This window comes from Eleutherodactylus coqui, chromosome 3 (genome assembly GCF_035609145.1).
Source record: "Eleutherodactylus coqui strain aEleCoq1 chromosome 3, aEleCoq1.hap1, whole genome shotgun sequence".
Classification (NCBI taxonomy): Eukaryota; Metazoa; Chordata; class Amphibia; order Anura; family Eleutherodactylidae; genus Eleutherodactylus; species Eleutherodactylus coqui.
The window spans coordinates 229,296,853-229,323,237 of record NC_089839.1 but is presented as its reverse complement, the minus strand read 5'-3'; the positions used below and the strand labels follow the sequence as shown (position 1 = coordinate 229,323,237).

Below are 26,385 nucleotides of genomic sequence, written 5' to 3'. Positions count from 1 at the left end.
CACCAAACAGACCAAGAAAAACTGTTTTAAAGGGCTTGTACAGGACTAGTAAAATATGGTTTATATATATATATATATATATATATATATATATATATATATATATATATTATTTTTCTTTTTAACTAAACAGGTTATACAAAGATTGAAATAACCGATCCAGTCTGGTCCGCTGCCGACAACTCCATTTTTGACCCCGTTCTGACACTGGGTTACATGGTTTGGCGCTCCCTCCACCTTCTCTGTGTATGTGACATAATCGATAATCCTGGCCCTTCTCTGTCTCTGCATTGGCTTCGACATCCCTGTCACTGGGAAAAAGGAGGTAAGCACCAAACCTCGTGGCATGATGTCGGAACTGGGTTGGAAGTGGAGATGTTGGACTCCACTGGTTCAGGTATTTCAATCTCTGGATAATCCCTTTAAGGCAAGAGGATAAAACATTTTCCATTTTTCGACTCTGTTTTTATCCTCTGATTTTATTTTCTCCTTGTAGATTTTTATTCTCTTGCCTGAATACGACTGTGGGGGCGGCCATCTAGCCTGAGCTGTAGTTAACAGAATTTAGAGAAATCGTTAAAAACAGACTTATGGGACACAGACACAATGGACAAGAGGAGAACCATTCACTTCTTTGTGAGAGCGTGGTGGGCATGCTCTGTGACCTGTGCAGGGAGGAGGAGGAGGTGAGCTGTGACTATTGTGAATGGTGGATTCTATGTTATCTATATATGTAGGTGTCAGCTCTCCGTGTAATCCTGCCTGTAATGATAATGTGATGACAGATGAGAAGTTTTTTCTACAGATCAGGAAGTGTTAGACTATTATTAGGCCTAATGGTCAGTGCGCAGGGAGGGGAGGAGGTAAGCTGTGACAACACACTATTGGGCTTAGTCATGAGTATCAGAACTGCAGGATTTCAGGATTTTTTAAAATTTAGATGATATCAAAAATTAAAAAATAATCACAATCAATTGTTAAATGTGTTTAACATAAAAAGCTACTTTATACAACAGCTGATTTTGTGCTAATTTTTAAATCTAGTGCATAATAACGAATCAGATGGAGAATTATGTGGTACCCAGCAGGGGAAGCCGTCGCAGAAGCGACCTGATTGATTGCTTTGGGCTTTTTCAATTCTTAGTAAGCTGTAGCAGTCCCAGAAATAGTCCTGCTCTCTGGGGCGACCGCCTGAACTGTCACATTTATATCTTTAGCAGGAATAACAGCGTCACGTCAGAACATCAACCATCATTGCCGCTGCGGTGTCCTACCAGGCTGCATCTATCTCAGTGTTTATGTGAAACAGAACCTATATTCTCCTCTCCTAATTACATAGCAGCCGCGTATGGAGAGTTCTCAAGAATACTCTGGCAAGACGCTTCCATAGTGCGCTCCCCGCCAAGAAGATCTGCAAGCTGTCAGTATTTCACAGGGTATTTAAAGGGAACATGCTACTTACACACTCATTGTCAATAACATCCCTTGTGTGTATGTGTATATATATATATATATATATATATATATATATATATATATATACACACACACACATACATACACACACACGTATATGTGTATATATATATATACTGGATTTCTGTATCACTACGATCACTCTGATAATACATAGCAGTATATCTGCAATGTATCATGGTTCATAATAGTGATCTTATGCCAGAACAAACACCATTACATAGGAGGGCTAATGACAGTGACATCACACGGGGAGCGCGCTCCCTCTGTGAATCCTTTACATGCCGCAATCAACATTAATTGTGGCATGGAGGGGGTTAACAGTCGGACGCTGTCTATCAGCCATAGCATGCTCCCCGCTGCGGATGGCGCAAGGTCAGCTTCTAAGCCCACACCATCCATAGGACAGACGCTTGCATCTTGGTGCGGGAACCCCTTCCCAGCCAGGACACAAGTTTAAGTTCTACAATATATTATATACACCCTGAAATGGTGCCAATAAAACCTACAGATCGCCTCGCAAAAAACAAGCCCTCCTACGGCCATGTCTGCAGAAAAATAAAAGAGGTTATGGCTTTTGAAATGTGGAGACAAAAATTCACCAAAAATCATTGGGTCCTTAGATCTAAATTAGGCCGTGCTATGAAGGGGTTAATAGGGGCTTGGATAGCGCCATCTTCTGGTAAAGGATAAGGTAGCTCTCTTCTCCTCCTGCTAAGGCCCCCTGTCCACGGGCAAGGCGGAATATTGCTAGCGATATTCCACCACCAGGGATCAGGGGACAGAACTGACCGATAGACTCACCGCGGAGAATTGCGGCAAATCGCAGCATGCCGCGATTTGAGTCCCACGAGCGGATAATCGCTATGATTCTCCGCTTGTGGACAGGGGGCTGCGCTCTCCATGACAACGCTATGGAAAGCGTGCACTGCGTTACTCGCGGCCGGATTATTGCTGCGAATAACGCAATTCAAGAACGCCCGTGGACAGGAGCCCTTAGAGATCAACCAAAAGATAGGCTCAAATGCTAAACAAATGCAAAAACACTCTACTATAAAGCTATCGGAACACAAAAAGGGATCCACACATAGAGCTTCGTTTAATAGTTCAAATAAATTAACTTTATTACAAAACAGGACAATAATTAAAAACTTGTAGTTTTCTCCTACTCCATGTTTTTAATTACTGTCCTGTTTTGTAATAAAGTGAATTTCTTTTAACTATTCGAAGCTCTAGGTGTGGGTCCCTGCTAAGAGATCAGGATAGGGGACTGGAGTATGGACATGAAGTGAAAGGCAAGACGTGGGGTTTCTATCCGACACATGTAGCAGTTTTATTGCCCACTCTTTGAAAATACACTTTAATAGGTTGAGTTTGTATCTGGATGATGATGTGCCAACAATGGGGGACCTGTCACAGAGACGCCTCTCATCCATCTTACTAAATCCCCCTAAAGATCCATTCTTGGAAAATTCTGGCAGATGTTCTCTTTTTACATAAAATGACAGAACACAATGCCGCAATCACAATGAGCGGACGCTGGACGCGGCCTGCGCTCGCTGACACATCTGCAGGGAGACCATGGATGAATGCAAGATGAGTGACCGACACGTGACGGCTTAACTCCTTATGGGAAAACTTCCACACCTCTCTGGGCGGTGGGAGAAGATTTTATACCGATGTCATATGGGAAGCTCGCACTATTGCTACACACCACTAGCGGCGTAGCGGGCGCTGTACAGAGTGCAGTATAGCGCAGGCCGCTGCATTATAGGGACCACGCTAGAACATCTGACAGCAACCTGCAGAATTTCTGAATGTAGCATCTAACATAGGATCTGTGCAAGGTAAATACTGCGAGACAAATCAAATGCTGATAGTTATATATGCTGAAAGACCCCTTTATTGCAGCCCCCATTTAATAGTGTGTTGGACCTCCTTTGGCAATTATTAATCATGGTGTTGATTCCACTAGGTGATGAAATAGTTCTGCAGGAGTATCGGCCCCTGCGGACAGGAAGCTTCTTGTAGTCACTGCAGATTAGATGGAGGTGCTGACATGTTCTGACCAGCTGACAGGAAGGGGTCATCAATTCATGCTGCTTGCGCCAAATTCTGACCTCCCATCGGCACGGTGCAACAGAAATCTGGATCCATCTCACCAGGTGATGTTTTTCCGCTGCTCAGTGATACAAATTTTGCACTGTTTTGCCCGCTGGAGTCTTGCCTTTTTGTTATGCTTCCTTGTGTACCGCAGAGTGTTAAGGCAGCAGAATGCAGTCCTAAGCTCTCACGACCTGAAGGTTGCAACTCAAGGTTGACTCAGCCTTCTGAGGTCGGTAAATGAGTAGTGAACAAATTACCTGAAAACGCTGTGGAATAAGTTGGCGCTATACAAATAACAGCTCCCTAACAAGTTCCCTTTTCTTGCACACAATGGCACTGGAACTGTTCGTCTGCTGTTATAGTCCATTTGTGCTAAGGAATAGTGTGTTGTGCGTTGAAGCACCAGGATTGTATTCAGCTGACTGTGCAGCACCTATTGGTCAGAACGATTCCTGACATCCTCCTCTGACCCCTTTTGGTGATGAGTTGCTTCTGTCCACAGGATCCACTCTCGCTGGATGTTTTCTTCGATCACGCCGTTCTCCATATACTCTCCACACAGTTACCCTTTCCAATCCAATTTGTATCCTGGTTTTCCTAGGGGGCTTACTCTTTTTCTGCCATTATAAAACGGCGCTGTCTGCTGGCTAAAGCCAGTACTGCATGAGGTGACACATTGGATAGGCTTCAACAGCAGAGAGGCTGGCAATATACAGTAAAAAAAAAACAGACGGACGTCTTCCAACATCGGAGCTGTACAGCCTTAAATCATAATGTCTTTAGACGTCAGACAGTGGATTGGAAAGGCTTAGACAAGAAAACCCCACGCGGTTGGCAGTGAAACCCCGGCTAGTCCATCGCTGATGACCAGACCTCGTTGGAAGTCGCTCAGATCGTTGGATTTTCCCATCTGATGTGGATTCACACTGAAACTGATCCATGGAAAACTTCTCACAGGATTTCATGCCGCACTCCGGGGTTACGGGGATCATTTCTTTACCGGGAGGCGCCAATTGTGAGAGGGAGGGTCTGTAATAAAGGGGCCATTTGGTGTTAGTGTTGTAAGGCATGCTGTGTGATCTGAGTGTACACCGGTGGCCGGTCACAAGTCTGTGCTGAATAAAAGGAACACTTAAGATGCATCTATAATGGCAGCTAAAGAGGGTACATAGGTGGCGGCGGCATCTGGGTACTGCTGCTTGGATGGGTTAGAAGACCCCTCTGTTATACCCTTCTATTACACACTATTATAATGGCACATGGTAGGTTGAGGCCTTGCTTGCCTGGTTACAAATCTGGTTTCGGACCATTTCATGTTACATTTCTGCTGATCGGTATCTGATCCATGAAAATTTCTTCCCAGCAATAATTCACTCTCAATAGAAATGACTAAGGTCACCGGTCAGAGCAACCGGAGATCCTGCAACTACACCAAAGCCGTAAGAAAAGCCACTGCTCGCAGGTAAAGGAGTTTGGTATGAAGTGTCACCTCTCCAGCAGGTCCCGTGGAGGTGGCAGTAGGTCTCGGGGGTTCAGTCTTGCCACCAGACAGACATCGTAGGAATCATGCATAGGGACCCGGCTGCACACTGTGTTCCACTGGTTCTCCCATGGATCAAGCTCCAGAATTTCTTTTGTGATCACCTCATGTCGATCTGCAATATACATGTAAAGAATGGGTGGGCATTACAATTTGACAATTGCATTGGCTTCTATTGGCAGATCTTTATTGAAAGGGAAAATATGTTACAAATCAATTATTCTTATATAATTTTACTCTATTGCCAGACGTATTGCTCGCCCCCCCCCCCCCTTCCCCACCACCACCACCACTTCTGTGCTGTCCGGTGATGTGTGAGCATTAGGTATAAAGGAGAGTATCACACATCATATCACAGTACAGAAACCATCAGATGCCCCCAGGTGTAGAGCCGACAACGGAGTCTGGTGGTGGGATGTCACCAACCAATCAGTACAGGACATCACAGCACTTTTGGACCTTCCTGAGTCCACTGTTGGCCATGTTATTGGGAGATGGAAGCCATCTGGTGTGTGCGGTACAGCCACGATCAGGGAGACCTTGTAGACTGACAGAACGTGGACAACGAAGCCTTGGACCAGCTGTGAAGGAATCATACACAGCGTCTGCCCTCATCAGGAGGTCTCACAGGCCATTAGGACATCCATTAGCACCAGAGCCACCCATAGGGAACTGCATGTGAAGGGTTACCACGGACAAGCTGCACACAACATCACAACAGTGACTGCACAGCGGCGCCTGCGATGGTGCTTGGAGCGTTGGACTATCAGTGAGTGGAAGCAAGTGTTGTGGCCGGCTGAATCACAGTACACCATCTTCCGATTGGATGGCTGCACTTGGGTGTGGCGGTTGTCCGGAGACCCATTTCTACGTGCCTGCATCATCCCAACAGTGAAGTTTGGAGAAGGTTCTGTTATGGTGTGGGGGTGTTTCTGCTGGGAAAGACTAAGGCCATTGGTTATAATCAATGGAGACACCCCATTGGCAATACTTTAGTACAGCTCCATGTCTCTACCAACATGACCGAGCGCTACGTCATACAGCACACAGTATAGAGGAGCAGAACGTCTGCAAACTTCACTTGCCAGCCCAAAGCCCAGATCTCGTTCACATCGAGTTGAAAGAACTAGACCGCCGTATCCGTGCACGCCCAGTACGCCCATCATCCCCCACATCACTATCTGAAGCTCTCCTGGAGGAATGGAGGCAAATAACTCAACACATCTATGGGATATGATTGATAGCGGCCTAGGAGGGTCACTGCAATCATTGAAGCCAAAATTGGCCCAACACCGGATTGCAAAATGGAATAAAATCCAATTTCATCACCTTCTATGTGCGTCCTGTACTTCTGTCTGCATAGTGTATCTTATCCTTGGTTTATGACTGCAGACATTGTGACACCCACTGCTTCTCATGTCAGTCATCTACAGGTCCTGCCATCAGCACAATCTCCTCTTTGCCCCTATAGACTGGCTATAGGTCACCCGTACAGCTGTAGGCAGACATAGGAAATATGAATATTGCACGATTACATGGCAGCAGTAGCTCCAGTACTACATGGACAGCCTCGCTGCAATACCTCTTGTTACTCCTAATAAGTTACATTGCATTTGATGTCAAATACGTTATATCTCCGGGCCTTAAACAGTTATGTTGTTTTCATTAGATACACAATTGCGGTAGTAATAATTCCTTCTCAGATTTACTTGGCAGGGAGCAGAGACTCTTTTCTCGGTAGTGTGTAGGCAGATGTGCACAGACACACCGACAGGTGAGACTATTAAGCTAGTTAAAAATAAAAGAGGAAAATAAACTTTAATTATGCCAAGATTAGAATGTTCCGTCCTCCATTTATATAAACTTTCATCTACAAATTACAGGTTTACTTCACTGCTTCATACTGACACTGAGGAGGGAAAATAGTGCTACTGCTAAACAACACCATCCATAATGCTGAGCTGCTGCTGACTATAACCAAAAGCTCCATTTATAAAACAGCAGGAAATGTAATACAATCCTGCACAGGTGAGTAGTAGTATAATAATATATTATATTCCTGTACATAGGGGGGCAGTATTATAGTAGTTATATTATTGTACATAGGGAGCAGTATTATAGTAGTTATATTCTTGTACATAGGGGCAGTATTATAGTAGTTATATTCTTGTACATAGGGGGCAGTATTATAGTAGTTATATTCTTGTACATAGGGGGCAGTATTATAGTAGTTATATTCTTGTACATAGGGGGCAGTATTATAGTAGTTATATTCTTGTACATAGAGGGCAGTATTATAGTAGTTATATTCTTGTACATAGGGAGCAGTATTATAGTAGTTGTATTCTTGTACATAGAGGGCAGTAGTATAGTAGTTCTATTCTTGAACATAGGAGGCAGTATTATAGTAGTTATATTCTTGTACATAGAGGGTAGTATTATAGTAGTTATATTCTTGAACATAGGGGGCAGTATTATAGTAGTTATATTCTTGAACATAGGAGGCAGTATTATAGTAGTTATATTCTTGTACATAGGGGACAGTATTATAGTAGTTATATTCTTGTACATAGGGGGCAGTATTATAGTAGTTATATTGTTGTACATAAGAGCAGTATTATAGTAGTTATATTCTTGTACATAAGAGCAGTATTATAGTAGTTATATTCTTGTACATAGGGGAGCAGTATTATAGTAGTTATATTCTTGTACATAGGGGGAGTATTATAGTAGTTATATTCTTGTACATAAGAGCAGTATTATAGTAGTTATATTCTTGTACATAGGGGAGCAGTATTATAGTAGTTATATTCTTGTACATAGGAGGCAGTATTATAGTAGTTATATTCTTGTATATAGGGGCAGTTTTATAGTAGTTATATTCTTGTATATAGGGGCAGTTTTATAGTAGTTATATTCTTGTGCATAAGAGCAGTATTATAGTAGTTATATTCTTGTACATAGAGGGCAGTATTGTAGTAGTTATATTTCAGTAATAATAATAATAATAATAATCTTTATGTGTATAGCGCCAACTTATTCTGCAGCGCTTTCAGGCATGGATAAATGCAAAACAATACAACAATTGCAACAATTACAATGTGAGATACATTGGGTTAGACACAAATGGGTTGGGGGTGGTACAGGAGGTGCAGGGGTTGGGGAACACAGGCAATAGAAAATTTTATGTACAGATCATTTATCAGAAGGCAAAACAGGGTGGAGCACCATAGGGAGGGGCGAGGGACTAGGTCAGGAGATTTGGTATGCTTCCCTGAAGAGGTGCGTTTTTAAGGCACGTCTGAAATTTCGTGCATCGGGAATTGTCCGGATGCCTTGGGGTAGAGCATTCCAGAGGATGGGTGCTGCTCTGGTGAAGTCCTGTAGGCGAGCATGAGAAGTTCGTATTACAGGGGTGTTTAGTCTGAGGGTGTTAGCCGATCGGAGTGAGCGCGCTGGGTGGTGTACTGACAGTAGGGAGGCGATGTATGGTGGCGCAGCGCCATGCAGAGCTTTGTGAGTGAGGTAGAGGAGTTTAAATTTAGTTCTGGAGTGGATGGGCAGCCAATGCAGTGACTGGCATAATGCAGAGGCGTCTGAATAACGACTGGATAGAAAAAAAGAGTCTAGCTGCTGCATTTAGTATGGATTGGAGCGGAGCGAGTCTAGTGCGGGGGAGGCCAATGAGTAGCGAGTTGCAGTAGTCAAGCCGGGAGTGGATGAGCGCAACCATGAGCGTCTTTAGCGTGTCCGTGGTTAGGAACGGACGTATTTTAGCAATATTTCTGAGGTGCATGTGTAATGTTTGGGCCAGAGATTGGATATGGGGGCAAAGGAGAGGTCAGAGTCCAGTGTGACCCCAAGGCATCGAGCATGCCGTCTGGGGGTTATGATGGTGCCAGACACTGGAATGGAGATGTTGAGGGGAGGTCGGTTAGAAGGTGGAAAGACAAGGAGGTCAGTTTTAGAGAGGTTTAGTTTGAGAAAAAGGGAGGACATAGTGTTAGAGACAGCGGACAGACAGTCGGTGATATTTTGGAGGAATGGTCCAGAGATCTCACGAGAGGAGGTGTATAGTTGGGTGTCATCAGCGTAGAAATGGTATTGGAGGCCAAATCTGTGGATGGTTTGTCCAATTGGGGCAGTATAATAGTAGTTATATTTTTGTACATAGGAGGGCAGTATTATAGTAGTTAGAGCCTTGTACATAGAGGGCAGTATTATAGTAGTTAGAGCCTTGTACATAGAGGGCAGTATTATAGTAGTTATTTTCTTGTACATAGGAGGGCAGTATTATAGTAGTTAGAGGCTTGTACATAGAGGGCACTGTTATAGTAGTTATGTTCTTGTACATAGGAGGGCAGTATTATAGTAGTTAGAGGCTTGTACATAGAGGGCAGTATTATAATAGTTATATTCTTGTATAGAAGGGGCAGTATTGGAGAAGTTGCAAGCCTCTTTCTCCAAGACATGAATTTGCTTAAATGAATTGTCACTAGAGATGAGCGAGCAGCAAAATGCTCGGGTCCTCGTTATTCGAGTCGAGCTTTTCGTAAAATTCGAGAGCTCTATTCAAGTAACGAACCCCATTGACTTTAATGGGAGACTCGAGCCGAGCTTTTTCTTTTTTTTTTCTCTCTCTCTCATTTTTGTATGATGTATCATAAGATCATTTTCACTGTATTTCTCCTTTAAGAAGCCAGGGGGTCTTCCCTGGCCTCAGCGATATCTACTCCACTGAGCTATACACCCTTAGACAGCAGCTGCTGGATGTTTCATGGGATGTCGTCAGTGAGGTTGGAGGTTAATTAATGCCTATTCATAGATATAAAACCCCAACAAAGAAGGCAGGATGCAAATTCCCAGATGTTCCAAATCCTTAAAGAGTTGGAAGCAAAAACAGTAAAGATAAACAGACTGAGGGTCCCAGAGAACTTAGGCTGTTTTCACACGGCCAAGAAAATCGTGCAAGATTTGTGTGTTGTGAGATGCACAATTTCTCACATGAATATGAACCCAATTCTTTTGAATAGGTTCATACACATGAGCTTTTTTTTTTTTACTGCATTGCATTGTGGCGCGGGAAAAAAATAGCGGAATGTCCTATTTTGGGCATTCCCTCCTAAAAGCATTGTGCGAGGTGCCCGCAAATGCGATGCAAGGTTTCCCTAAAGCTACAGTGGAGGGTTGCTACTTCCCTGAAGTGTGGTGAGGCGTTTTTTACACAAATGCCTCGCATCTGCGGGTTGATGAGTGCGATATTGGTCCAAGTTTCACGGCCCGATATTGCACTCGCCTATGTGAAATTAGCCTTACAGATCTTGCCTCGACCAACAAATACCTAAATCTACCCCTACGTTACAATCCGTAGAAAAAAAAGGCCTAAGAGGCACAAGGCGCATGGTGTCACCCAATTTAATCATACGAATGATTGCAAGCACTGAGATGACTGTCGGCCTGCTGCAGATTTTGGCCCGCCATAACAATCCAGCATGACTGACCCACCATACAGCATATCTATGTGGCTTCATCTATATAGGTCAAAATTGGCCATATATATATATACATTGAGTGACCCTCTTCTTTAGATACCCCCATCTAGCAGCGCATTGGACCTCCTTTGACCTACAGCACTGTTGGAATTCATCTTAGCGCCATTCACAAGTATCAGAGGACCCTGGATGCGCCAAGAAAACCTTTCCCTACCATTACTGCACCTCCACCAGACTGACAGGGAGGGGTCGTCTGCTGTTATAGCCCATCTGTGCTAAGGAACAGCGAGTTGTGCGGTCACACATTAGTTGGAGTTCCAACACTGTAAGTCTCTGCACCTCTATCAACAGCATTTTGCTCTGGAAGCCCATGTGACTCTCATAAGATAAAAGGTAGAACATAGCGTGCAAAAAGAGTTTTTTCTGATGTGCCTCACCAATAATTATAATCACAAATAATCTGTGTACAGTTCAGAGCCCATTACACTCATCACATCAGCACCCCAGTTCCACAGCTCCCTCTAGTGGTGGTTTCAGGTAGTCAGCATTTTGTCTGTTAGTCTGTGTGGAGGATTCGAAGGCTCTGCATAAAAAATGGGAGTCTGATGCTTTAAAGACACATTAAGAAATGGATGAGAACAAAATTGTTGGGCTTAAAAGTGACATGAAAAACGTCAAAGATTCACTTTATTGCTGCAACGCAAACGTCTTCTGGCGCGACGAGCATTTTTTCTAATGCTTGTACCACTAATGCAGTATTAAGTAATCATCAAGAACAGAAGATGTCAGACATTTGGTTCAACAACTTCATACATTTGTTATAGCTGGTGGTTTTCCCTCTCGTAAACAGTATAATGTTTATACTATTACGTTGTGATAGAGGCAGCCATGTTTATGAGCGCCAGACAGTGATGAATGCCGCACTATAAACATCATAAGCCATACAGAAAAGGTCACTTTTTGGAGCAGAATATGGGAATATGTGCTCATTATATCAGTATAATGCCGCCTGCAGAAGAAGCTCCCAAGGTGACAGAATCACAGACATCTGTATAGCTGTACAATGGACACTTATATGTATATATCTGTACACTCAACCCATATATATGTATATTACTGTACATGTGTTTCTTCTGGATGCCAGTGAGCTCAGCTGGATCCACTGAGTATTAATCACTGGGACGTAAAAGGCTGCAAGTTCAGGCAGTCAGAGCCTGGAGGGAGTACATCTACCTGGTGGACTTCTGCTGTTTGCTGACCATTGTTGCACATTAGTAGTAAGTGGTGATTGTCTTCCACTGGATTTTCTTTTATAGCTGAATAGTCAAGAAAATAAAGGGATTTGGACTTTTACATGGACTGACTGTGCCCCTATATAGCGAGCTTAACACTGGACCCATATATGAAGCTGTACACTGCATAGATGGATAGATATGGTCAGTAGATACTGGATCCTTATATAACCTTTTATTAGAGCCCACAGCCTTCTCACAATTGGCGCTTCCAGTGTATAAAACTTATCGCTGTGACCCCTGAGTGCAGTATGAAATCAAGTTTTTCTATAGATCAGTTTCAGTGATTTCCATATTACATAGGAAAATCCAGCGATCTGAGCGGCTTCCAATGAGGCCTGGTCATCGGCGCTAGACCAGCTGGGGCCTCGTTGACAACCATTCTATAACAGTCTGGAGATTATACGGGGAATGGCGTGATCGAGGAAAACATCCAGGGAAAGGGAATCCTGTGGACAGAAACTCATCACCAAAAGGGGTCAGAAGAGGATGTCAGGAATTGTTCTGACCAACAGACCCTGCAAAGTCAACCAAATACAATGCTGCTGCTCCAACTAATATGTCCGATCCTTAGCATGGATTGGCTATCACAGCTGACAACCAGTTCCAGCGTCAATGTGTTTAAGCGGAACAGGTGAGATTCCAGCGGGCAAAAGAGCGCGAAACTTCTATCACTGAGCAGCAGAAAAAACATTGCCTGGTCAGATGGATACAGATTTCTGTTGCACTGTGCTGATGGGAAGTCAGAATTTGGAGCAAGCAGTATGAACTGACGAACCCTTCCTGTCAGCTGGTTAGAACATGTCAGCACCTCTATCTAATCTGCAGCAACTACAAGAAGCTTCCTATCCGCATAAGCCGATATTCCTGCAGAATGATTTTTGCACCTAGTGGAATCTTACTAGATGGGGCCTCTAATAAAGTGGCGCTGTATTAGAAACCCTTAAGAAGAATTGGTAACAACTTGACAGACAGCAGTAATTGAAGGGGGTTTTCTGGCACTAACGTATTGATGACCTATCATCAGTATAGGTCATTAGTAGTTGATTGGTGAGGATCTACCATTTGGGATCCTTGCCAATCGGCTGATTGAAGTGAAAGAGGTGCTCATCCAAGCACCGCTGTCACTTCCGCCTATAGTGAGCACAGCGCTGTACATGGTACAGTGGCTGTGCTTAACAGTGCAACTCATTTCCATTCATTTGAATGGAACTTAGCTACTCTTAGGTCATGTGACTGATGACAGTGACAACACAGGCCTGAGAAGACGCCATGGCACTCATCCAGGTGCCTTGGCCGCCTCAATCAGCCGATCGGCATGGGTTACAAGAAGCAGATCATAACTGATCAACTATTCTGATGGAAGGTTATTATTCGTTTAGTCCTGGAAAACCCCTTTAGGAACTTATCTGTACTGTTGCCTTTAATATAAACCCTCCCTTTCTAGTTAGAGACTTCACTGCAGTCCGGACCGCTCGCTGGGGGCCTCTGATACACTGACTATAGCAGCAATACAATAAGATACAAAGTATCAAAACGGCGACTCGTCTCCATCAATGGGAACAGGTTCTCGCTTTGTAGATTCCGTTTGTTTCATCTCTGTGAAGGACCTTTAGTAATCCGTCCTTATATTTAGCCCAGTGTCAGCAGGAATCCAGCAAGTCTCTTTATCTTACCATAAATGGCGGAGGGCCGCAGAAGCAGGGCATGCTGGGAGTACCTGAGCTCCTTATTATGTCTTTTGTTTTCTTATCAGAACGTCTACCTTGTTTGTAGCTCGTCTCCTAATGTGCTGTTCAGAATTACACTCATTCAGGAGAAGCGGCAGCGGTAAAATGACCTCCATTCAGCGATGCATAACACTCAAAATCACATCACCCTCTAAGAAACATCTTCTATAGGATAAAACAGGCACAAAAATATAAATGGCCTACATCGCCGGTACGCGGCACCTGGAGCCGGCGATTATGGCCAGTGAAAAACGACTGTACTAATCAACAGATTTCAGCGTCCCCGCACCGGCGCCAGCAGCCCCTACAATGAACGTATAATGCTAAACTGTGACTATTCAGGCACTATGCATTTATATCCCGTCCATACAGCAACTATTAGTAGAGGTATCACCAGCTAACCCTGCGGTATCCTCCACAACCTGCATGTCTGCTGGCGGACTTTGATGCATCAGCAGTCACACAGAGTCCTGTGCATGTTAATATTTCACGTCTTGCGGTACTTACTGCAGAAATATTTCACTAGTGTAAAAAGTCCCTTTAACACATTAAGTCCTTATACAGAAGCTCTTAAGGTTTCTTCTGTCTTAGTAATTGCGCCATATGGAGCCTTCACTGGCGGCGGCAGGTTGTCCACCATGAGGTCACGCGGTCGGGCTTGCAGGCTGCATCATCCAGATCTCTTTTTGGTCGGGCATTGACATTGATTTCTCCGCAGACACAGAGCCTGTATCGCACGGAAGGTCTGCGGGGAATATAATTGTGCGCTGAGCGGGTTTAATTCCCTGCAGAGCTGTTACTACACCTGCTTTGTGCGCAAAACAACAGAGGCCGCTATTGGCCAAGTAACCCTTCCACAACCAGAGCATCGGCATCTGCTCGTCACAGTGTGCAGGACCGGCCATTGGGGGACACTCGTTTATATCACCCCCAAATCTCCATATGGAATTGGCGTCATCCGCAGTGTATCCATACTGGATTTAAAAAAAGGTTCATTGTTTTACGACACAGTTGCACTCTTGTCCGCAGGCCGTGCCTTGTATTGCAGTGCAGCCCATTCACTGAATGTTGTGCCCATGCACCAGAGTGCGGAGCTATGTTACCTGCCTTTCCTCCTCTGCACCACTGTCTCCCGTATCCACTGGTTACTTGTGCCATAGACAGTCTTCCACAGTAGCCGCAACCTTGTGACTACTGACTGCAAACTGGCAATGTTAGACTACGGTACCAATGCACCACATCTGCTCACATGATCAGCAACGAACAATCAGTGTGAAGTAGATGGTTAGAAGACCAAAAACTGGGTCCAGGACTGGTGACTCCAAGGTACAACGGCACACAGCATGGACAGCGGGAAATGTAATTAGGCCCCCCAGAGTGTCACTTTAAATGGGGTTAAGCTGCAGTACCATCTACAACACATGGATAAGGGTGTCACTGTTTCTGAAAATGCAGAACCTTTTTTCTGATTGCGGACCTTTGATTTCTAATCATCCTGTCCTTGTCATAATGGGAATTATGCTTATATAGCAGGCAGAAATGCAGTATAAAGCATGGGGGAATGTTTTAAGAGTTGAGACTACACCGTTAAATTAATTCTGGGTGACTGTAACTATGGTAATTGCTATCTGCTTTAACCTCCAAAACCCAACTGACAGATCCCAGTCATGTAGGGAGGGCGGTGCTGCCGCTGTATGCAGCTATTCTGCAGTTTGGGGGGCTAGGAGGAGTTTTATCAGTTAAGGCCGCCTGCAGACAGGCGGAAATTCCGCGGCGGGATTTCCCGCTGGATTTTCGCCAGTGGAAGCTGCCAAAGGATTGCGTTAACAAACGCAATCCAAAGCAGACAGCCACGCGAAATCTAACGCGGCAAACAAATCGCAGCATGCTCTATTTCTGTGCGGGGCTCCCTGCACAGAAATCTCACTCCCCAGCCGACGGCTCCGGTCTGCGCATGCGCCGGCTGTCCGGCAGCCGGCACATCAAAGAGCCGGAGCCGTGGAAGGAGGTGAGTACCACGCTGCTCTCTGCAGACACTCGGGTCGGGTCCCGCTGCGAGAATTCTCGCAGCCGGATCCGACCCGGCCGTCTGCAGGTGGCCTTAGGCTTCTATTGGGATCACAGTGAGGGCAGAGGGCACAGCTATCTACTGGAGAGCAGATGTGATACATCATTTACTAGTACTATGTGGCAGAGGCGTAACGTGAAGCTCCTGGGCCCCAATGCAAAACCTGTAACAGGGCCCCCAACTATAATGCTTTATTCATAGTACTAGGCTCCCTGTATGGAGAAGAGAGGCCTTATGGGCCCCCTAAGGCTCCTAGGCCCGGGTGCAACCGCATCCCCTGCATCCCCAATAGTTATGCCAGTGCTATGTGGTGATCATATACTGTAGGTGCACTTAGCCATTACTACTACCAGACTGTAATACAGCACTATGGAGCTCCAGCACAATCCACATACCGCAAATACCACATAATACCCAACTCTCCAAATAACTCTACAGAGGTCAACAGGACATTTACAGAGTTCATACACTCTACATATTATATACTACACACCTTCTTTACATTGAGTTACATTCTTGTACATATGGTAGCAGTATTATAGTATTTATAGTCTTATACAAAGGAGGGGCAGTATTATTGTAGTTATATTCTTGTACATAGGGAGGCAGCATGATAGTGGTTATAATCTTGTACATAGGAGGCAGTATTGTAGTAGTTATGTTCTTGTACATAGGGGGCAGTATTATAGTAGTTATATTCTTGTACATAGGGGGCAGTATTATAGTAGTTATATTCCTGTACATAGGGCACAGTATTATAGTAGTTATATTCTTGTACATAGGGCACAGTATTATAGTAGTTATATTCTTGTACATAGGGGCAGTATTATAGTAGTTATATTCTTCTACATAGGGGGTAGTATTATAGTAGTTATATTCTTCTACATGGGGGTAGTATTATAGTAGTTATATTCTTCTACATGGGGGGTAGTATTATAGTAGTTATATTCTTGTACATGGGGAGCAGTATTATAGTAGTTATATTCTTGTACATAGGGGCAGTATTATAGTAGTTATATTCTTGTACATAGGAGGCAGTATTATAGTAGTTATATTATTTTACATAGAAGGCAGTATAATAGTAGATATATTCTTGTACATAGGGAGCAGTATTATAGTAGTTATATTCTTGTACATAGGGAGCAGTATTATAGTAGTTATTTTCTTGTACATATGGGGCAGTATTACAGTAGTTATATTATTTTACATAGGAGGCTGTATAATAGTAGATATATTCTTGTACATAGGGGGGCATTATTATAGTAGTTATATTCTTGTACATAGGGAGCAGTATTATAGTAGTTATATTCTTGCACAAAGGGGCAGTATTATAGTAGTTATATTCTTGTACATAGGGGCAGTATTATCGTAGTTATATTCTTATACATAGGAGGCAGTATAATAGTAGATATATTCTTGTACATAGGAAGCAGTATTATAGTAGTTATATTCTTGTACATAGGGGGCAGTATTATAGTAGTTCTATTCTTGTACATAGGGGGCAGTATTACAGTAGTTATATTCTTGTACATAGGGGACAGTATTACAGTAGTTATATTCTTGTACATAGGGAGCAGTATTACAGTAGTTATATTCTTGTACATAGGGAGCAGTATTATAGTAGTTATATTCTTGTACATAGGGAGCAGTATTATAGTAGTTCTATTCTTGTACATAGGGGGCAGTATTATAGTAGTTCTATTCTTGTACATAGGGGGCAGTATTACAGTAGTTATATTCTTGTACATAGGGGACAGTATTACAGTAGTTATATTCTTGTACATGGGGAGCAGTATTATAGTAGTTATATTCTTGTACATAGGGGGCAGTATTACAGTAGTTATATTCTTGTACATAGGGAGCAGTATTATAGTAGTTATTTTCTTGTACATATGGGGCAGTATTATAGTAGTTCTATTCTTGTACATAGGGGGCAGTATTACAGTAGTTATATTCTTGTACATAGGGGACAGTATTACAGTAGTTATATTCTTGTACATAGGGAGCAGTATTACAGTAGTTATATTCTTGTACATAGGGAGCAGTATTATAGTAGTTATATTCTTGTACATAGGGAGCAGTATTATAGTAGTTCTATTCTTGTACATAGGGGGCAGTATTATAGTAGTTCTATTCTTGTACATAGGGGGCAGTATTACAGTAGTTATATTCTTGTACATAGGGGACAGTATTACAGTAGTTATATTCTTGTACATGGGGAGCAGTATTATAGTAGTTATATTCTTGTACATAGGGGGCAGTATTACAGTAGTTATATTCTTGTACATAGGGAGCAGTATTATAGTAGTTATTTTCTTGTACATATGGGGCAGTATTATAGTAGTTCTATTCTTGTACATAGGGGGCAGTATTACAGTAGTTATATTCTTGTACATAGGGGACAGTATTACAGTAGTTATATTCTTGTACATAGGGAGCAGTATTACAGTAGTTATATTCTTGTACATAGGGAGCATTATTATAGTAGTTATATTCTTGTACATAGGGAGCAGTATTATAGTAGTTATATTCTTGTACATAGGGGCAGTATTATAGTAGTTATATTCTTGTACATAGGGGGCAGTATTATAGTAGATATATTCTTGTACATAGGGAGCAGTATTATAGTAGTTATTTTCTTGTACATATGGGGCAGTATTATAGTAGTTATATTATTTTACATAGGAGGCAGTATAATAGTAGATATATTTTTTGTACATAGGGGGGCATTATTATAGTAGTTATATTCTTGTACATAGGGAGCAGTATTATAGTAGTTATATTCTTGCACAAAGGGGCAGTATTACAGTGGTTATATTCTTGTACATGGGGGGCATTATTATAGTAGTTATATTCTTGTACATAGGGAGCAGTATTATAGTAGTTATATTCTTGTACATAGGGAGCAGTATTATAGTAGTTATATTCTTGCACAAAGGGGCAGTATTACAGTGGTTATATTCTTGTACATGGGGGGCATTATTATAGTAGTTATATTCTTGTACATAGGGAGCAGTATTATAGTAGTTATATTCTTGTACATAGGGAGCAGTATTATAGTAGTTATATTCTTGTACATAGGGGCATTATTATAGTAGTTATATTCTTGTACATAGGGGGCAGTATTATCGTAGTTATATTCTTGTACATAGGAGGCAGTATAATAGTAGATATATTCTTGTACATAGGAAGCAGTATTATAGTAGTTATATTCTTGTACATAGGGGCATTATTATAGTAGTTATATTCTTGTACATAGGGGGCAGTATTATCGTAGTTATATTCTTGTACATAGGGGGCAGTATTATCGTAGTTATATTCTTGTACATAGGAGGCAGTATAATAGTAGATATATTCTTGTACATAGGAAGCAGTATTATAGTAGTTATATTCTTGTACATAGGGGGCAATAATACAGTAGTTATATTCTTGTACATAGGGGGCAGTATTATAGTAGTTATATTTTTGTACATAGGGAGCAGTATTATAGTAGTTCTATTCTTGTACATAGGGGGCAGTATTAAAGTAGTTCTATTCTTGTACATAGGGGGCAGTATTACAGTAGTTATATTCTTGTACATAGGGGACAGTATTACAGTAGTTATATTCTTGTACATAGGGAGCAGTATTACAGTAGTTATATTCTTGTACATAGGGAGCAGTATTATAGTAGTTATATTCTTGTACATAGGGAGCAGTATTATAGTAGTTATATTCTTGTACATAGGGGCAGTATTATAGTAGTTATATTCTTGTACATAGGAGGCAGTATTATAGTAGATATATTCTTGTACATAGGAGGCAGTATTATAGTAGTTTTTTTCTTGTACATATGGGGCAGTATTATAATAGTTATATTATTTTACATAGGAGGCAGTATAATAGTAGATATATTCTTGTACAAAGGGGGGCATTATTATAGTAGTTATATTCTTGTACATAGGGAGCAGTATTATAGTAGTTATATTCTTGCACAAAGGGGCAGTATTACAGTGGTTATATTCTTGTACATGGGGGGTAGTATTATAGTAGTTATATTCTTGTACATAGGGAGCAGTATTATAGTAGTTATATTCTTGTACATAGGGAGCAGTATTACAGTGGTTATATTCTTGTACATGGGGGGCATTATTATAGTAGTTATATTCTTGTACATAGGGAGCAGTATTATAGTAGTTATATTCTTGTACATAGGGAGCAGTATTATAGTAGTTATTTTCTTGTACATATGGGGCAGTATTACAGTAGTTATATTCTTGTACATAGGGGGCAGTATTATCGTAGTTATATTCTTGTACATAGGAGGCAGTATAATAGTAGATATATTCTTGTACATAGGAAGCAGTATTATAGTAGTTATATTCTTGTACATAGGGGCATTATTATAGTAGTTATATTCTTGTACATAGGGGGCAGTATTATCGTAGTTATATTCTTGTACATAGGGGGCAGTATTATCGTAGTTATATTCTTGTACATAGGAGGCAGTATAATAGTAGATATATTCTTGTACATAGGAAGCAGTATTATAGTAGTTATATTCTTGTACATAGGGGGCAATAATACAGTAGTTATATTCTTGTACATAGGGGGCAGTATTATAGTAGTTATATTTTTGTACATAGGGAGCAGTATTATAGTAGTTCTATTCTTGTACATAGGGGGCAGTATTATAGTAGTTCTATTCTTGTACATAGGGGGCAGTATTACAGTAGTTATATTCTTGTACATAGGGGACAGTATTACAGTAGTTATATTCTTGTACACAGGGAGCAGTATTACAGTAGTTATATTCTTGTACATAGGGAGCAGTATTATAGTAGTTATATTCTTGTACATAGGGAGCAGTATTATAGTAGTTATACTCTTGTACATAGGGGCAGTATTATAGTAGTTATATTCTTGTACATAGGAGGCAGTATTATAGTAGATATATTCTTGTACATAGGAGGCAGTATTATAGTAGTTATTTTCTTGTACATATGGGGCAGTATTATAGTAGTTATATTATTTTACATAGGAGGCAGTATAATAGTAGATATATTCTTGTACAAAGGGGGGCATTATTATAGTAGTTATATTCTTGTACATAGGGAGCAGTATTATAGTAGTTATATTCTTGCACAAAGGGGCAGTATTACAGTGGTTATATTCTTGTACATGGGGGGTAGTATTATAGTAGTTATATTCTTGTACATAGGGAGCAGTATTATAGTAGTTATATTTTTGTACATAGGGAGCAGTATTATAGTAGTTATATTCTTGTACATAGGGGCAGTATAATAGTAGATATATTCTTGTACATAGGAAGCAGTATTATAGTAGTTATATTCTTGTACATAGGGAGCAGTATTATAGTAGTTATATTCTTGCACAAAGGGACAGTATTACAGTGGTTATATTCTTGTACATAGGGGGTAGTATTATAGTAGTTGTATTCTTGTACATAGGGAGCAGTATTATAGTAGTTATATTCTTGTACATAGGGGCAGTATTATAGTAATTATATTTTTGTATATAGGGGGCAGTATTATAGTAGTTATATTCTTGTACATAGGAGGCAGTATAATAGTAGATATATTCTTGTACATAGGAAGCAGTATTATAGTAGTTATATTCTTGTACATAGGGGGCAGTATTACAGTAGTTATATTCTTGTACATAGGGGGCAGTAGTATAGTAGTTATATTTTTGTACATATGGAGAAGTATTATAGTAGTTCAATTCTTGTACATAGGGGGCAGTATGATAGTAGTTATATTCTTGTACATAGGGGGCAGTATTACAGTAGTTATATTCTTGTACATAGGGGGCAGTATTACAGTAGTTATATTCTTGTACATAGGGGGCAGTATTACAGTAGTTATATTCTTGTACATAGGGGGCAGTATTATAGTCGTTATATTCTTGTACATAGGGTACAGTATTATAGTAGTTATATTCTTGTACATAGGGGGTAGTATTATAGTAGTTATATTCTTGTACATAGGGGGCATTATTATAGTAGTTATATTATTGTACATAGGGAGCAGTATTATAGTATATTCTTGTACATAGGGGGGCAGTATTATAGTAGTTATATTCTTGTACATAGGGAGCAGTATTATAGTAGTTATATTCTTGTACATAGGGGCATTATTATAGTAGTTATATTCTTGTACATAGGGGGCAGTATTATCGTAGTTATATTCTTGTACATAGGAGGCAGTATAATAGTAGATATATTCTTGTACATAGGAAGCAGTATTATAGTAGTTATATTCTTGTACATAGGGGCATTATTATAGCAGTTATATACTTGTACATAGGAGGCAGTATTATAGTAGATATATTCTTGTACATAGGGAGCAGTATTATAGTAGTTATTTTCTTGTACATATGGGGCAGTATTATAGTAGTTATATTATTTTACATAGGAGGCAGTATAATAGTAGATATATTCTTGTACATAGGGGGGCATTATTATAGTAGTTATAGTCTTGTACATAGGGAGCAGTATTATATTAGTTATATTCTTGCACAAAGGGGCAGTATTACAGTGGTTATATTCTTGTACATGGGGGGTAGTATTATAGTAGTTATATTCTTGTACATAGGGAGCAGTATTATAGTAGTTATATTCTTGTACATAGGGGCAGTATAATAGTAGATATATTCTTGTACATAGGAAGCAGTATTATAGTAGTTATATTCTTGTACATAGGGAGCAGTATTATAGTAGTTATATTCTTGCACAAAGGGACAGTATTACAGTGGTTATATTCTTGTACATAGGGGGCAGTATTACAGTAGTTATATTCTTGTACATAGGGGGCAGTAGTATAGTAGTTATATTTTTGTACACAGGGAGCAGTATTATAGTAGTTCAATTCTTGTACATAGGGGGCAGTATTATAGTAGTTATATTCTTGTACATAGGGGGCAGTATTACAGTAGTTATATTCTTGTACATAGGGGGCAGTATTATAGTCGTTATATTCTTGTACATAGGGGGCAGTATTATAGTAGTTATATTCTTGTACATAGGGGGTAGTGTTATAGTAGTTATATTCTTGTACATAGGGGGCAGTATTATAGTAGTTATATTATTGTACATAGGGAGCAGTATTATAGTATATTCTTGTACATAGGGGGGCAGTATTATAGTAGTTATATTCTTGTACATAGGGGGCAGTATTATAGTAGTTATATTCTTGTACATAGGGGGCAGTATTATAGTAGTTATATTCTTGTACATAGGGAGCAGTATTATAGTAGTTATATTCTTGCACAAAGGGACAGTATTATAGTGGTTATATTCTTGTACATAGAGGGTAGTATTATAGTGGTTATATTCTTGTACATAGGGGGCAGTATTACAGTAGTTATATTCTTGTACATAGGGGGCAGTATTATAGTGGTTATATTCCTGTACATGGGGGGGGCAGTATTATAGTAGTTATATTCTTGTACATAGGGGGCAGTATTATAGTAGTTATATTCTTGTACATGGGGGGCATTATTATAGTAGTTATATTCTTGTACATAGGGGGCATTATTATAGTAGTTATATTCTTGTACATAGGGGGCAGTATTATAGTAGTTATATTCTTGTACATAGGGAGCAGTATTATAGTAGTTATATTCTTGCACAAAGGGACAGTATTACAGTGGTTATATTCTTGTACATAGGGGGTAGTATTATAGTAGTTATATTCTTGTACATAGGGAGCAGTATTATAGTAGTTATATTCTTGTACATAGGGGCAGTATTATAGTAATTATATTTTTGTACATAGGGGGCAGTATTATAGTAGTTATATTCTTGTACATAGGAGGCAGTATAACAGTAGATATATTCTCTTACATAGGAAGCAGTATTATAGTAGTTATATTCTTGTACATAGGGGGCAGTATTATAGTAGTTATATTATTGTACATAGGGAGCAGTATTATAGTATATTCTTGTACATAGGGGGGCAGTATTATAGTAGTTATATTCTTGTACATAGGGGGCAGTATTATAGTAGTTATATTCTTGTACATAGGGGGCAGTATTATAGTGGTTATATTCCTGTGCATGGGGGGCAGTATTATAGTAGTTATATTCTTGTACATAGGGGGCAGTATTATAGTAGTTATATTCTTGTACATGGGGGGCATTATTATAGTAGTTATATTCTTGTACATAGGGGGCAGTATTATCGTAGTTATATTCTTGTACGTAGGAAGCAGTATTATAGTAGTTATATTCTTGCACAAAGGGACAGTATTACAGTGGTTATATTCTTGTACATAGGGGGTAGTATTATAGTAGTTATATTCTTGTACATAGGGAGCAGTATTATAGAAGTTATATTCTTGTACATAGGAGGCAGTATAATAGTAGATATATTCTTGTACATAGGAAGCAGCATTATAGTAGTTATATTCTTGTACATAGGGGGCAGTATTACAGTGGTTATATTCTTGTACATAGGGGGCAGTATTATAGTAGTTATATTTTTGTACATAGGGAGCAGTATTATAGTAGTTCTATTTTTGTACATAGGGGGCAGTATTACAGTAGTTATATTCTTGTACATAGGGGGCAGTATTATAGTAGTTATATTCTTGTACATAGGGGGTAGTATTATAGTAGTTATATTCTTGTACATAGGGGGCATTATTATAGTAGTTATATTATTGTACATAGGGAGCAGTATTATAGTATATTCTTGTACATAGGGGGCAGTATTATAGTAGTTATATTCTTGTACATAGAGGACAGTATTATAGTAGTTATATTCTTGTACATAGGGGCATTATTATAGTAGTTATATTCTTGTACATAGGGAGCAGTATTATAGTAGTTATATTCTTGTACATAGGGGCATTATTATAGTAGTTATATTCTTGTACATAGGGGGCAGTATTATCGTAGTTATATTCTTGTACATAGGAGGCAGTATAATAGTAGATATATTCTTGTACATAGGAAGCAGTATTATAGTAGTTATATTCTTGTACATAGGGGGCAGTATTACAGTAGTTATATTCTTGTACATAGGGGGCAGTATTACAGTAGTTATATTCTTGTACATAGGGGGCAGTCTTATAGTCGTTATATTCTTGTACATAGGGGGCAGTATTATAGTAGTTATATTCTTTGTACATAGGGGGTAGTATTATAGTAGTTATATTCTTGTACATAGGGGGCATTATTATAGTAGTTATATTCTTGTACATAGGAGTCAGTATAATAGTAGATATATTCTTGTACATAGGAAGCAGTATTATAGTAGTTATATTCTTGTACATAGGAAGCAGTATTATAGTAGTTATATTCTTGTACATAGGAGGCAGTATTATAGTAGATATATTCTTGTACATAGGGAGCAGTATTATAGTAGTTGTTTTCTTGTACATATGGGGCAGTATTATAGTAGTTATATTATTTTACATAGGAGGCAGTATAATAGTAGATATATTCTTGTACATAGGGGGGCATTATTATAGTAGTTATATTCTTGTACATAGGGAGCAGTATTATAGTAGTTATATTCTTGCACAAAGGGGCAGTATTACAGTGGTTATATTCTTGTACATGGGGGGTAGTATTATAGTAGTTATATTCTTGTACATAGGGAGCAGTATTATAGTAGTTATATTCTTGTACATAGGGAGCAGTATTATAGTAGTTATATTCTTGCACAAAGGGACAGTATTACAGTGGTTATATTCTTGTACATAGGGGGCAGTATTACAGTAGTTATATTCTTGTACATAGGGGGCAGTAGTATAGTACTTATATTTTTGTACTTAGGGAGCAGTATTATAGTAGTTCAATTCTTGTACATAGGGGGCAGTATTATAGTAGTTATATTCTTGTACATAGGGGGCAGTATTATAGTAGTTATATTCTTGTACATAGGGGGCAGTATTACAGTAGTTATATTCTTGTACATAGGGGGCAGTATTATAGTCGTTATATTCTTGTACATAGGGGGCAGTATTATAGTAGTTATATTCTTGTACATAGGGGGTAGTATTATAGTAGTTATATTCTTGTACATAGGGGGCAGTATTACAGTAGTTATATTATTGTACATAGGGAGCAGTATTATAGTATATTCTTGTACATAGGGGGCAGTATTATAGTAGTTATATTCTTGTACATAGGGGGCAGTATTATAGTGGTTATATTCCTGTACATGGGGGGCAGTATTATAGTAGTTATATTCTTGTACATAGGGGGCAGTATTATAGTAGTTATATTCTTGTACATGGGGGGCATTATTATAGTAGGTATATTCTTGTACATAGGGGGCATTATTATAGTAGTTATATTCTTGTACATAGGGGGCAGTATTATAGTAGTTATATTCTTGTACATAGGGAGCAGTATTATAGTAGTTATATTCTTGCACAAAGGGACAGTATTACAGTGGTTATATTCTTGTACATAGGGGGTAGTATTATAGTAGTTATATTCTTGTACATAGGGAGCAGTATTATAGTAGTTATATTCTTGTACATAGGGAGCAGTATTATAGTAGTTATATTCTTGCACAAAGGGACAGTATTACAGTGGTTATATTCTTGTACATAGGGGGTAGTATTATAGTAGTTATATTCTTGTACATAGGGAGCAGTATTATAGTAGTTATATTCTTGTACATAGGGAGCAGTATTATAGTAGTTCTATTCTTGTACATAGGGG

General features: G+C 39.9%; 1 protein-coding gene across 1 annotated transcript in view; it reads right to left on the bottom strand.

Moving 5' to 3' along the window:
- Positions 1–3,356: 3,356 nt before the first annotated feature.
- Positions 3,357–26,385, bottom strand: part of KBTBD12 (kelch repeat and BTB domain containing 12) — a 112,099-nt gene continuing 89,070 nt past the window's right edge. Inside the window, exons 6-7 of the mRNA XM_066597043.1 lie at positions 5,072–5,237; positions 3,357–4,611 (exon numbers count right to left, since the gene is read on the bottom strand). Coding sequence (XP_066453140.1) covers positions 4,362–4,611; positions 5,072–5,237 — 416 coding nt within the window. The 3' untranslated portion in view covers positions 3,357–4,361. The remainder of the gene's footprint in view (positions 4,612–5,071; positions 5,238–26,385) is intronic.